At 28.9% G+C, this 14191-nt stretch overlaps 2 protein-coding genes and 1 long non-coding RNA gene across 12 annotated transcripts; 2 read left to right on the top strand and 1 right to left on the bottom strand.

The window, feature by feature from the left end:
- Window positions 1-5: 5 nt before the first annotated feature.
- On the top strand, window positions 6-3979 carry LOC130899070 (uncharacterized). Its single transcript, XR_009059965.1, has 2 exons — window positions 6-547; window positions 3420-3979. It is a non-coding gene; the product is annotated as an uncharacterized LOC130899070 (long non-coding RNA).
- LOC130899067 (thyroid receptor-interacting protein 6) lies at window positions 1218-11602 on the bottom strand. 10 transcript variants are annotated; one of them, XM_057808805.1, is made up of 13 exons: window positions 11561-11602; window positions 11076-11313; window positions 9463-9611; window positions 9094-9367; window positions 8923-9035; window positions 8749-8866; window positions 8490-8689; window positions 4728-4772; window positions 4253-4528; window positions 4039-4182; window positions 3800-3978; window positions 3619-3739; window positions 1218-3559 (listed from the first exon to the last, which is right to left on the bottom strand). In XM_057808805.1, the coding sequence occupies exons 3-13, from the start codon at window positions 9598-9600 to the stop codon at window positions 3428-3430; spliced, it is 1740 nt and encodes a 579-aa protein (XP_057664788.1). In that variant the 5' UTR covers window positions 9601-9611; window positions 11076-11313; window positions 11561-11602; the 3' UTR covers window positions 1218-3427. The 10 variants fall into 10 exon arrangements, with proteins under 10 accessions (XP_057664788.1, XP_057664784.1, XP_057664787.1 ...); XM_057808801.1 differs by having other exon boundaries at window positions 9463-9623; window positions 11561-11599; XM_057808804.1 differs by having other exon boundaries at window positions 11433-11583.
- Window positions 11603-11661: 59 nt separating this feature from the next.
- LOC130899069 (protein SGT1 homolog) lies at window positions 11662-13320 on the top strand. The gene is made up of 5 exons (XM_057808813.1): window positions 11662-11923; window positions 12019-12240; window positions 12297-12387; window positions 12440-12636; window positions 13136-13320. Exons 1-5 carry the CDS (start codon window positions 11768-11770, stop codon window positions 13235-13237), a joined length of 768 nt encoding a protein of 255 aa, XP_057664796.1. The 5' UTR covers window positions 11662-11767; the 3' UTR covers window positions 13238-13320.
- The last annotated feature ends 871 nt before the right edge of the window (window positions 13321-14191 follow it).

The raw sequence follows: 14191 nt of genomic DNA, 5'->3' as shown, positions 1-14191 counted from the left end.
CTCCGCTCAAGTCTCCTACGCTGTTAGAAGTTCCTTCATTTTATTCTTAGTGCTTTGTACACTTAATAATAGATGTCGCTCTACAACTTCTTTTTATATGTTATTTTTTATATAAAAAACTGTTAAAATAACTAATGTGTTTATAAATTAAAGTATTTTTTTTATGTTCGAAAAATATTGATTCATATATACTATTCACTTCACATGAATTGACTAGAGAGGAAATTGAGAGAACAAGCGCAATTTTTTTCATTTCTATTATACTTTATTTTATTGTTTTGTAATTTTTTATTTTATTTTATTTAATTTTTTGTAAATTTGTAAGATCGCTTGATTCTTTGATTTTTATAAATTCACTTTAAAAATGATGGATTTTATATAGTTAAACATTACAATATACGTATAGAAAACTTTTCTCTGTGTATACACTAGGGGTATAAGTGAGGTTAGTGAAACACCAGAAAAAGATTGAAGAGTTCATAGACTATACGTAGAAGGATATTCAAAAAGTCCATGAAACTTAGTAAAGATACCAAAAAGAAAAAAAGTGAGTACCATTTATTAGTTAGAGTGTTAATTGGTGAGGATTTTAGAATCTCTAATAGACAATTTTAGCTAGTAGATCTAATTTTTAAGGTTTTTTTATGTAATAGACCAACTAAGAATTTATTTTTAACAACCAACTGAAAGAAAAAAAGAAGTAGAGTGTGTGACTTTACTTAAAAAAATGATAATACAAGGTGAAGCTAGTTGTCAAAATGTATACAAATGGAAACAGTTTTTCTGTTATAGCTAGTGGATCCAATTTTTAAGGTTGTTTTTGGCTTACTAAATCAATTAAGGATTTATTTTGAACGCCTAACAAAACAAAAAAGTGAGTGACTTTACTTCAAAGGAAAGAATAATAATACAAGGTAAAACTACTTTCTAAAGTGAAGTTTCAAAATGTATACAAAGGGAAACAGTTTTTCCGTTTCCTTACAGAAGTATTATGGTAAGAGACTTTAGACACTTTATAATAATGTTGTATCTTTTCTTTTAGTTTTTTTGTCAACTCTGTTTTTATCATATTTCAAAGCTATTAAGACTCAAGTTTGCCTTTATTGTAGGTACATATTATCCTTTTTACAAAGTTCAATTAGATAGTAATTGCAATTTGCTTAAATATTGATTGTTAAATACCATCAAAACAGAGGGAGTTAAATAAAAGTACATTGTTCTTTGCAATTTTTATTAAATTTCTTAGTTTATATTGGCACAAAGAAAAAAATAATCACATTTCACATAATATGACTATAACTTATTCAAAAAAAGAAATATAACAATATAATCAAAAAATTTTTGATTTTTAAAATCATAATAAATTTCTTCACAATCACAAAGCTTTCACAATTTTAACTATTTCTATATATAACTTAATAAAAAACTATTTGTAATTTAGTGATACAATTGAATGACATATATTGATGACTAAATATGAAAAGCAGCACTACAGTTCGAGTTCTTTTTGCATGAAATCTCAGATAATTTGAACGTCCCATTTGATTTGAGTCAAATCATATGAATTACCCCTTTTACTGCTGCAACACCAACCTTTCTTTTACAGAAATAAATCAGTTCAGTTATTTGGTAAATAATAATTGAATAGTTTCGAGGGTAGATTTACTTATTTTTTTATTAGTGCCTAGTAAGCCTGGTTATTAACATCGTGGTTTAGATTTGTGAATTTATTTTTATTTTACTTTTTTATTGTGAGTGAATTTTGGGTTAACATAAAATGAACTGAGCTAATGTCGCAGTTTGTCATCTCATTTGACCCACCATATCAAAGTGAAAACAGTGAGCTGATGTTATCATATCAATTTGGAAAAAATCAGATCATTTTCAAAAGGAAAGCTATATACTAATTGCAGTAGTGAAGTGATAGAACCTCTAAAAAGTCTAAATCTGGAAATGGAAGTATTAGCAATAAAAATATATTTAAATAAAAAAATCCTTGTATAAAAAAGGGATATCGAAAGCAAAGTTATTATAAAAATTCACTAGGAGGAAGTGAATAACCAGGTTATTCGCTTGAAATCGATTTTAGTTTATCAAAAACTTTGATTGGCACTAGGAAGTTTATTATTAATAAAAATAACATGGAATATCATCATAAAAGAAAGGATAAAAATCTATTAATAAAATGTAATTATTGTGATAAATGAGATATGATTAAATCTATTGTTTGAAATAAATATTTTTATTTATACCACTAGTAAATCAATTTTATACGGTTCATAAGTTTGTTCAATTATAAGGTGATTGAGGGTACAAAAATATAATTTTGACCATTAGAAATAGTTCAAAAGTGAGAAGTACTAAAGATTTATCTCGTAAAAGAAGCTATAGTAACTTATATAAAAGTCTTCTAAAAAGGAATACAATGTATATATCTAAATATGGCGATATAGGAATAACTTATTTTAAAAGGAATGTCGAAAAATATATAAAATATGCTAAATATATGTATATATATAAATACTTTTTTTCAAAATCACATTCATGTTTGCCTCATCAACATTTTTTACAGCATTTTACAACATTTTAAGAATTTAAAAAGTAAAAACAATCTATAAAAATGTATAAACACTGATATTTTTTTTATAATTAATTTTATATAACTGCCAATAGAAAAAGCTCAATTCAACTTGTGTTAAGGTCCTTTCATATTTAGGAGAGACCTAACCACAAAAGTTCAACACGAAAAGAAAGTTATCATATTTTTTTAAAGAATTATTATTTGTTGTTGATAAGAGTATTAAATAAATCAAAATTTCAGTGGATTCTAATAAAAAAAACTTTTATTTTTCTTAATAAATTAGAAAACAAATTATTTCAACTTTGATTTCTGTTCAAATTCAAACTATTTCATTTTATTTTGTAAATTTTATTTGGGGCATGATACATTAGAAGTATATGAATGTGTAGTATGTAAGAGAACTCAAAATTCTCTAAAGACTAACCTTTTTTTATATGTGGCAAATAGGACGAAAACTTGTATCGATATAAATTGTTTTCTAAAGCTTATGGAGAAACAGATGCAGATCCCAAAATGTAATTCAGAAATTGAAGGTTAACTACATTTATGGAAAATTTGTGGAACAGAATTTATCCCTAAAAACTCATATTTTAGAAGTTGTGTTTGTCTTCAGGAGAGATAATTTTGGAAAACTGAAATTAGTAATTTTCAAAATATTGTATCAGCAAATATCGCAAATTGAATAAATATATAAATTTGTAATAATACTTTAAAAAATGTTGATACAGTGAACAAAAACCTTATTAATAACTAATAAATTGTTCTTAGTCATGCTTAAGAATATATATATAGAGATAAAACAAACAATTGAATGAATACTAATAGTTTGTGCTTTTAGGTTCCAGTTTAGAGCTCGGTCGTCATGTGATTCGTTAAAGCTTGGACACGTTTTGCGTTACAACTTTTACATAAAATGTGACCGTCTAATGGATAACAACCTCTACCTTCTGCTTCGGATGATAAAACTAAGCCACAATCCTACAAAAAAAAAATCAACATCCAATTAGTCAGCGGGAAAAAATATTTGGTATACTCACTTCGCATTTATAGCACTGTACGTGGAAACTGTGATCTAGTGCTACTACTCGTACCGTTTCTTCTTCGCCAGGTTCAGGCATGATTGGTTGTTTACAAACCCAACATTTCGGAGCGAAAATCCTGAGAAGAAATTTGAAGAAATAACAAGTAAATGTGATTTTTATATTAATTTTTACTCACTTATGAAAATCTTCGATGCAATGGACTCTATTGGAAGCATCGACTGTAAAAGGTATACCATCAAGGCTCTTTCCGCAAACAACACAACAGAAACATTTTGGATGGTATGGTTTACCCGTCGCTCTTAAAATTCTATCTAATATAGGATTTTGACAAACGCAGCATTTTTCCAAAGTATTCTACGAAAAAAAAATATAAAATTATATATGAAACAGAGTTTTTATTTGAACATTACTCACCAAATAATCTTCCTCGCAATATGGTTTACCATTAAGTGCGTAGAACGGTTTTCCTTGCAAGTTGATAGCGCAATGATGACACGTGAAACATTTTGTATGGTACAGTTTATCCATTGCAGTACATCCGCTATTCTCTCCAACAATCTTCAAAAATAAAACAAAAAACAAGGATGAAAATAATAGAATATAACTAATTATTATGAAATTCTCATACTTTTTCTCCACATTTGACGCACAATCCAAAGACGTCCTCTTGATCCAGGTCACTTTCCTCACCGCCTCTCATTCCTTGCACCAAGAGATCAGTTAAACTGTCAACTTCTTGTTCTTTGTTATGTCCTAAACGACTAACAGATTGGCTGGGACCAGTCGCAGTACTACTATTACCACTAACGTATGGAGCATATAAAGAGTAATTTGATCGAGACGACATTTGACTTGGAGGACGTGGATTAATTGGTTCATAAATTGATTCATAAGTAGAAGAAGCCTAAGGAAAAAAATCAATGTATAAAAATGTGTTAATTTCATATTGTATGTTAATTTACATGCTTATAATAAGAAATTGTATATACAACGGTTATAAATAGACAGACGTATAATCAGGTTGTATTCAAGCAAAAAATATGTCCATCTATCTTAATTAGAATTTTAAGCAAAAAACACGCACACCTATTCGAAATATTTACCTGAGATATGTCCCCAAATCCATACAAAGAATCGCTGTCACCATACTAATTAGCAAAATAAAAAGCATAATTTAGAAAAGGCACTAAGCACTAAAATTATGTTATTTAGAGCAGAAAATTATTAATTTTACGACTGTAAACTGAGGAAATTCAAAGAATTTACTGTATTTAGCAACATTGTATTAATATTTCTACAATAAAATGTTTATTATCAACATCAAGACGTATCTAGTTCGAATGGTTTGTTAAAAAACAATGATATCAAAAGTATAATATAAAAAAAAATGAAATTGAAACAAAATTTGAATTCGCCACCATTTTACAGTTAATATTTAACCCTCAAAAAGAAAATGACGGCTGAGAATTGTTATAAGAAATATTCATAGAGTTCATAAATGTAATAATACTCCTAAATGGGCAGTTGGTATGGGAAAAAAACATCCCTACGTTACAGTGCCGACAATATTCATTTTCTATCTCTTTCGAGACACTTTATCTATACTGCGCATGCTTCATGAGCGCAAAAGATGCGCAGAACTGAAGCGCCCGAAGAGAGAGAGAACTATACACTATTTGTTTCACTTAGTCGCACACCTTCACATATAGGAACTGTCCAAATAGAAGTATTACATATATGAAGGTTTCGAATTGAGGAAAGGACAAAGGAGGATTTTATCCACGACTGTTGTATAATATACTCATTATAAGTCTGCTTGTTCGACCTTAATAATGTCCATTAATCACGGCATTATATTGTTTTGTTACAAAAAAAAATGTTTCCTATAATTTTATCATGTAAAACAACTGATTATTTTCAATGTAGTTGTGTAAAAAGTAAATTTTTTAGAACAGATTCTAATCCGGGACCTGCAGTTTCAACGCACAGAGCATTAACACAGAACTGTCAGAGACCTTGAATGTGTTGGTCGTATATCGTGTATCATGATTTTCAAAACAATTTTCAAATTGAAGCACCTTTTGAAACAATATAAATGTGACTCAAACCTGTCAACATGAAAGTATATGTAGATTTCTTGGTATTTTAATATCTTATGTCAAATTATGTTAAAAAACCAACTAAAAAGGATATAAAAGATGAAAATGGAATTTCCTCAACACCACTAGAAATTAGAGGAGCTGTTGAATAATAAAATGAAAATCTTAGTGTTTCTAATAATGTGGCAAAACTTTCCAACAAAAAACTTCAGCAAAAATATTTAGTAGTCGTGATAAAATATAGTATTCTACTCGCGTAAAATGAGTTATTATTCATTCGTCAATAATAACCTCCATTTTAAAATAAAAATGTTTGACTACCGCAATGGTGTTTTAATATCATCAACTATAGACCATTTTAACAATAAATCAGCTGTTTTTGATAAGGAGGTTGTATGAAGCTTTTTGTGAAATTATTTTGGTATTATTGGAATTAATTTGTGACAATGGTCTTTTGTTATTTTAAAATATGGTAGGAATATTGCCAGAGACAAAATTAATTTCTATCACTTGCCTGCAATTATCAATAACATAAATTAAAAGAAGTTAAATGAACGAAGAAGAGAAAAATTGAAAATTATAAACAGAAACCAAAATAAAACAATTTTTATCAGGTATGTGCTGTTTTTATATCTTTACATTTGTTACATTTGTCTTAATGAATTTTCTTATGATTATAGAAAAACCTGATTTATTAACTGATAACCTGAATTGAAGTTATATCCACTCAAGTCTAAATCACAAAAAGTAAACGGGTATATTTTTTGTTGGTATTTAATTACAACCTTCTCTCAACCCCAAAATTCATAAGTACTCTTATTTGAGTCTCAATACTTTAGACATAGAAACAAATCTAAAACAGAAAGAAGCGTCTCAAAAGCTTTATGAAAACAAGCTAAAAATAAATAGTCTCAACGTTTATTTACACTGCAAAAACTTTTTAAGGATATATACATGGGAGTAGTTTTTTAATCTTTTTAAGTATAAAAAGATGAATTTAAAATTTTTAGAGAAACTGGAGCAGTTGCACAAATTGATAGTAGCTCAAATGTTAATATCGGTGCAGTAAATGAGAGCATAATGACCATACAAAGTGAAGAAAATTCATAGAAAGCATTGTGGAATATCAACAAGTGAAAAAAATACTAATTGATGAACCATATTTGCACTTGAATGGTTTCGTTAATTCTATCTTATGTACTTTATGATTAAATAAAAAATAATAATCTTAAGATTAAAAACTGTATTTTCTATTTTATTCGTATTTTGTTTAATTCTGGAAAACTTATTATGAGGAATCGATATTAAGAAAAATAAGTTCAATATACAGAAAAATCATTCACAAAACCTGAAAAGTTAAAGGACCTATTCGGGATGACAAATACATCAACAGATGGAAATAGGAAGAAAAAGATATAGAACAATGAATAACCCAAGAAAAAATCATGAAATTTAGAGAAAAATTATTATAAAATGATGATACAGAACTGCTGACAGCATTTGTAAATGTTAGATAATAAATTCTTTGAATTACCTTAATTGCCAAAAAGCAAATGTTTCATGATTACTTTTAGATATAAATATATGCTTCTTAACAAAACTTAATTATTTTTAATTCAAATTTCGATATACTAATTTTTTGGTTTACTAGCCACTAATGGGTAACTTACCTATATATATAGCTATAAGCAACTAAAAAATATTTATTGAAGTTCTTGCTTTATCAGTACTATTAACAGTTTCTTTACTACTTTATTCACTTATATCATTATTAATAATCTTATTATATCTCAGAATCTATAGAAATAAATATCTCCACCTAAAACTCCCAAATGGAAAGAATTTCCATGACTAGTTATCTTAATTTATTGCTGACAGACTTGTTGAAGCAGGAGTTGATAAACCCTTCATAGGACCTGAACCCTTCTGTGGTATAAGCTACAGAAAAATAGAAAAAACTTTGGAAAAGATAGTATATATGGGTAAAACTACTTACTGGGACAGTCTACATGGGTTGAGACACTCCTAGGAAATTATAAACTGAAAGTAAGTAAAAACAACCTACAAATACTAAAAGAAGTCCTATTGGGGCAAGGTCGACTCTGAAGATATTAGACTTAGCAGATAATGCAGTGAACAGATTCTATAGAGCAGAATAAAAACTTTTATCTACATTCTCTCAAAGTGTGAAACACTACAGAATATCTGGGAGCGAATGAAATAAAAGATGAAGATCTTTGGTAGATACAACCATCCCCATTGTAAACTTTCTAACAGTAAACACTCGGTTCTCCAGTATCACAGAAAGAAATAGACAGTTTGGGTGATGGTGTATATGAAACACCAATATATACAAACAAATACCTTAATTTCGAAGAGCATTAAATTCCCCACAAAGTCCATCATACTGATTTTTTTTAACATGCATTGAGCACCGAAAAAAAAATTTTTTCCAGATATGAATCACCCTAATGTAAAGTTTTTATTTTGGAAAATTCATAAAGTGGAATTTATAAAATTAAACCAATTCACTAAGAAAACAAAATACTTGTTTTCAATATAATTAAAAGTTTCCAGATTTCAGTTACAAAATAATCGATATTTAAATGATATACTCAAATAAATATAATAAACAAAATTTTATTAAAACAGGATAATATAATTTTCAAATACTTTCAGTTAACCAAAAAATAGTTTACCAAAAAAGTCAAGTTTTTGTAAAAAGCATTTATATTTAATTATCTGCAATTTTAATAAGATAATTACCTGAGATTCTATACTGTAATTATGAAAATCTTGTCCTGGCTGAGTGGCTCTTCTAAGTTCGCTATAACTCGAACTAACTGGTGAAGGAGGTGGTAGCAAATCTTTCGGAGGTGGTGGTAAGTTAGTATTTACAGAACAAGGTGCATAATCTGATAAACCTGCAGTTATATCTAATGGTGGTGGAGGTGGAGGCAAATCATCTAAAAATATCATCAATAATATAAATGGATAACAAATTATTTAAAAATATATATATTACCACCACTACAGTAAGCGCTGTTACTAGGAGGTAAATTACTATAAACATTAGCACCATCTCTGGGTGGATGTACAAGATTGCTATAAATTAAACCATCCTGATTTCTAGAAGGCGGCATCTGAAAATTTAAAAAAAAAAATATTTTTCGGCTTTTTTAGATCGATAAAAATTTACCTGAATGTTACTATAAGTTACGTTTTCACTTTTGGTATAACCTTTCGGTCCAACACTAGTTCTAGATTGGGAACCATAATCATTTGGTTGTTGTATCGTCGAACCATAATTTCCTAAAAGAAGAGTTTACAGTATAAAACCAGATTAAATTGAAAAAAAAATAATAATTACCTTGTCTTGATATTGATGAAGTACCACTCATAGCTGAAGCACTCCTTGGCAGATTAACATACTGCATATTCTGATCCATATATTTTGGTACATTAGCATAGTTGTTATCTGATCTCTGCTCCACGTATCTGCTATTTAAAGGCAACGTTGGCGCGTTGGAATAATGAGTTTGTGGACTTTTAGGTTGTATGTTTGAATAAAGTTGAGTTCCAGGTTGTAATCGAGACGAATAACTTGGTTCTACTGGTTTTTTCAAAGGATAAGATTGGGGAATCTGAGATACCAACAAATATTTTAATAAAAGATAATATATTTGGTAAATAATTGAATCTGGTATATAAAAATTGAGATCTGTATATTAATAATTACCTGTGGTTGTGTTTTTTTGGGTTTCGGAGGGACCGCGGGTCCCGTTTTCTTTCCGGGACTACCCCCTACAGGGGTTATTCGAAGATCAACTTTGTTCATAAGTGCCAATTTGGCTAACTGTCTATCTAAATCGTCCATTTCGATAAACACTGTAATTAATACTAAAAACAGTTCCTTAGCAACAATTTATTATTGTAAATAAAGTCATAAAATATTTGTTTTATTTATATACATATATATGATTTTAACCTTGTACCCTTGATGTTTTTCAAACAATCTGCCTGTGTATGTTATTAACCTTTTTGTTTTCAAAATCTATTTGTTAAGTAAATGTTATTCATATGTCACATACGAGGAGAGGTCTCAAATCCTCCAAAACCTGTTTCAGTAAAGCATTCATGGATTTATTATAGAATGGATGGGGTCATACTAGCCCTTAAGTCAGATATTAAATATCTCGGGATGACCTTTTATTATAAAATTATAATAACAAGCCGACAGCAATGGACACACAAGGCTCACTAATATTTTACACCTATGGCTCGAAAATAGAAAAAAGACAATTAGGGAGGGGCAGGAATATATGGCTTAGGAACAAGCTCGCTATCCCAATGGGATTGAATTAACAACAAAGTAACCTAACCACAACCTTTCATAAGTTTCCTAAAAAATCATCAAGTCATGATTATAAAGAAGTGGGAAAACGAGAAGAAATCAGAAACAAGGAATAAGACCCCAGGTCTGAAACAATCAAAAAGATTTCCTATTCCACCAACCAAAAAATTCCTTTCATTGAACAAAAACGAGCCAAAAACATCGGAAAAACTCCCGACAGCACTTTTTGTAAAGAAACAAAGGAAATAGCCGATCTCCTCCTTTGTGAGGCAAACAAATACTAAAGTATTTTCACTCTAGATTTTAAAAGTCAGAAGAGGTAAGCCGCATAGTCCTCAGACAGTGAGTCCACTTTGCAAAGTCGTTCCTGCCTAACTGGTTAACAGTCCAGTGTACACAATAGATCAATAGGTCTAAGTGTTAGCGATGTAAATTCAGGACATTACGCCCCAGCTCATTTAATCTAATATACATATGATTGTAACCCTGTACCCTTGACGTTTTTTAAACAATCTGCCTGTGTATCTGTCGTTTATATACATACGAGGACAGGTTGCAAATCCCTCATAACCTGTTTCAATAAAGCATTCCTGGATTGATTTTAGTTAAGTATAAATCCCCCCAAAAGAGATAAAATAGATCTTTATAAATGACTGTAATTTTTTCATCAAATTAAAAATAAAAATACTAGCATATAATGTGAGTTACTTTCTCGCAATTTATTACCTTTATTATATGGTATATATGTAAAAAAATTAGGTTATGTTTTAATCTTGATAGATAAGTTTTTATATACTTTGTTTGAAGATGGACATTTTAAACAAATATCTTTTATAGTATATATTTTAGATTAAACATAGTTTCTCGAACCATATTGTACGTTTTTGAAACTATTGTACTCTACAAAATGCAATAAAAAAATAATAATGATGTATCAAGGACTTGAGTGAATAAAAATGAAAAATTGTGTCGATAGTCTTTAATTACAGTAAACTTACCAGTTCTTGAATAAAAGTATATTTAACTTAACTTCAACTACATGTACTCCACCCAAACAAAAGTACACTACTGGGATTAATGCTTTCTTCAAAATCCCGAAAGTAGAAGTGGTAAATATACCTCTTATGACCAATATTAAATTGGACCACTGAACTAATGGTCCATCTTACGACTTAGAAGTAAAAGAAAATGTATATGGTCTACTGTATTTTAATCTTGATGACTTTATATGCTTTCCTAAAATGGAAATATAGGTATGCACTTATCACCGTGTCAGATTTATCATTTTATCTAATTTATTTCGTAACTAGACTGAGTCATTACAGTTTCAAGAAATTCTTTGTTTATATGCTTACATGGGAATATTCTTATGACATAATTTTTAGAAATTTTACAAAAAATATTAGAATGCCTTCAAAAATTAATTTTATTCATTTTATTTTTGTACATGTTCTAAATTAATATAAATATTCAAAAAACTGACCTGTTCAATGCAATCAATTAAGTATTAGTCACGTTGAATGTCAACAGAGGACGCTGATAATGTTTTTATTTATTCATAATTTCAAAAATTGTATAATACCCAAATAATATTTACGTAATTTTGAAGTTAAATAAATGTATTTGAAAGTATGTCATCATTAAATATAAATTTAAAATTCGATTTACAAAACCCTGACTTTATATGTAGATGTTTGAAGACATCAAACCAAATGAAAGATTAGCAGAAACGTCAAATCTATCAACATCTATATGTCTAAATGCATTTATTACAATTTTTCTTCACGAAACTCAAAGTGTAAATAAAAAATTATCCATGGAGGAACAAGTTGTTACAGAAGACAAGGTATTTATAATTAGAGAATTCAATTAAGAAAATTTTACATTAGGAAAAAAATAAAAACAGGAATAATTATGTCAAGGGTCTAATCTCCTTTTTAGGCTACTTTGCCCATTAGATACGAATGGTATCAAACTGATGCAGCTGTTATAATAACTGTTTTAGTAAAAAACGTAAAAGAGGATTATTTACAATTAACAATTTCGACTAATCAAGTTTCAATAAAGATATCTCATCCCGATTTTGATATTTGCGATCTGTGTTTAAACTTATCTAATCCTATAATAGTCGAACAAAGTAGTTATAAATTAACGCCATATAAGGTAAATGTTATTTTTATAATAAAATGTTATATTTCCCTAAACTAAATTAATTGCAGATTGAAATCAAATTAAAAAAGAGCGAAGGATTGAGATGGGAAAAATTAGAAGGAGCTCCAAAGGATAAAGAAATAAAAGTGATCCCTAAGGGTAGGAATTACTCATTTATTGTGAAATTATATCTAATTTAGTTTATCTTCAGAACCAGAACCAATCACTAGTGGTCCACCAGCTTACCCAACTTCAAAGAAAGGCACAGACTGGAATAGAGTTGTAAAAGAAATAATGGAAGAAGAAGCAAAAGAAAAACCAGAAGGAGATGATGCCGTCAATAAATTATTTCAAGAAATTTATAGCAATGGCGGGGATGAAGTTAAACGTGCTATGAACAAGAGTTTTGTAAGTATCTATATAAATTTATTTAGAATGTATTGATTTGACTATAGATAATAGTCGAAAATTCAGTTTTTCATTGAAAATATTTTGAAAATTTATAATTATTTAGTTGGTAATTATAATATACAGTAAGGATAAAAAAATAACATCTTACTTACTGTTATTATTCTGATTATAGGTAGTCAAAATGATATTTTATCAATCTTTCACATTTCAATAACAATTTTTTAAGTATATTTTATAATCTGTTATAAAGACATTCTAAGGAAGCATTTTCCTACAAATTACACGTTCGATCCACCAATTGTTTAAATTAATAACCCCTTTGGGTAATGAAATTGTCAAAATTGTGTTTCTAATTACTTTTTTTATTAGCATCATTGTCTTTGCTTGAAAATCCCTTCCCATATTTGAAAATAGATGGATACAATGTAAAATTTTCTTCTCCCCAAGAATAATACTTTCGCTCATCCACATTCTAATAGTTTGAGTATTATTTTAGATGGAAAGTAATGGTACAGTTCTGAGTACTAATTGGAATGAAATCAGTAAACAAAAGGTAGAAGTTAAGCCCCCGGATGGAATGGAGTGGAAAAAATATTAAAAAAAACTATTTACAGAGAAATATTTTTTTTTAGTTTATATTCATTTTTGGAATGTGAAAATAAAAAATGATACTTTATTCAATTAATGTTTTTTTAATGTCCCTTCATCTTTTCATCCTAAGCATACAAAGGAACAATGGGTAATGCAAATGACCAAAAGGGAAGATGTACATATGTTGGGAAAAGGGGAAAAATAACAATATTGTAATAGAATTTGTATCTACTTAATATTTATCAAACGCTGCTATTTTGGTCCCAATTTAAATATTTTGAGACATTGAACTTCTTAGTAATGGTAATAGAAAAATCCAAATCAGTTGAGTTAGTAAAACCTGATTGGAAACACCAGCTTCTCCACAAAATATGCAGTTTCCAGTAGTGGGGAGCACGCCTGGGACCGTACTCTCGCTCAGACCCAAAAAATATAACATTTTATAAAAAAAAATTAAATAATTTATTTCTTGCAATATATAACTATAATCTGAATGTAATGCAAAATGCTATCTTAAAAAATGGACCTCCCTCTACGCTGCAAGGTATTCCGTACCTCCCAGAGATTCGATGGACCTGATCCCTCGGAGGGGGAACATATGATATGGAGTGAGAGGTGCCATTTGCGTCAACTCTTGATATAAGGAAAGATAGAAGAGGATTGGGCGAAAAGAGGTTGTCATGGCTCCACATTATTAAAAACTGGACTAAGACAAGAACCACGGGAGAATTATGCCACCAGAGGAGGATAAAATGGTTAGAAGCGATCACAAATATTCATTAATGAATTACAGAAGAAGGTGTCAAATCAATCGATAGTTTATTTTCACGAGCTCCGTAAAAATGCGTAAATTGCTTCTACTTAAATAGTTAAATCGATTATTTTATTGTATTTTGTTAGAAATAGTTTTGAATATCCAAACTCTCATTTAATTGTTGACTGAGGTTATCTACTTTCAAGT

The sequence above is a fragment of the Diorhabda carinulata genome, chromosome 10 (genome assembly GCF_026250575.1).
Source record: "Diorhabda carinulata isolate Delta chromosome 10, icDioCari1.1, whole genome shotgun sequence".
Classification (NCBI taxonomy): Eukaryota; Metazoa; Arthropoda; class Insecta; order Coleoptera; family Chrysomelidae; genus Diorhabda; species Diorhabda carinulata.
This window is presented reverse-complemented; position numbering and strand designations above follow the sequence as displayed.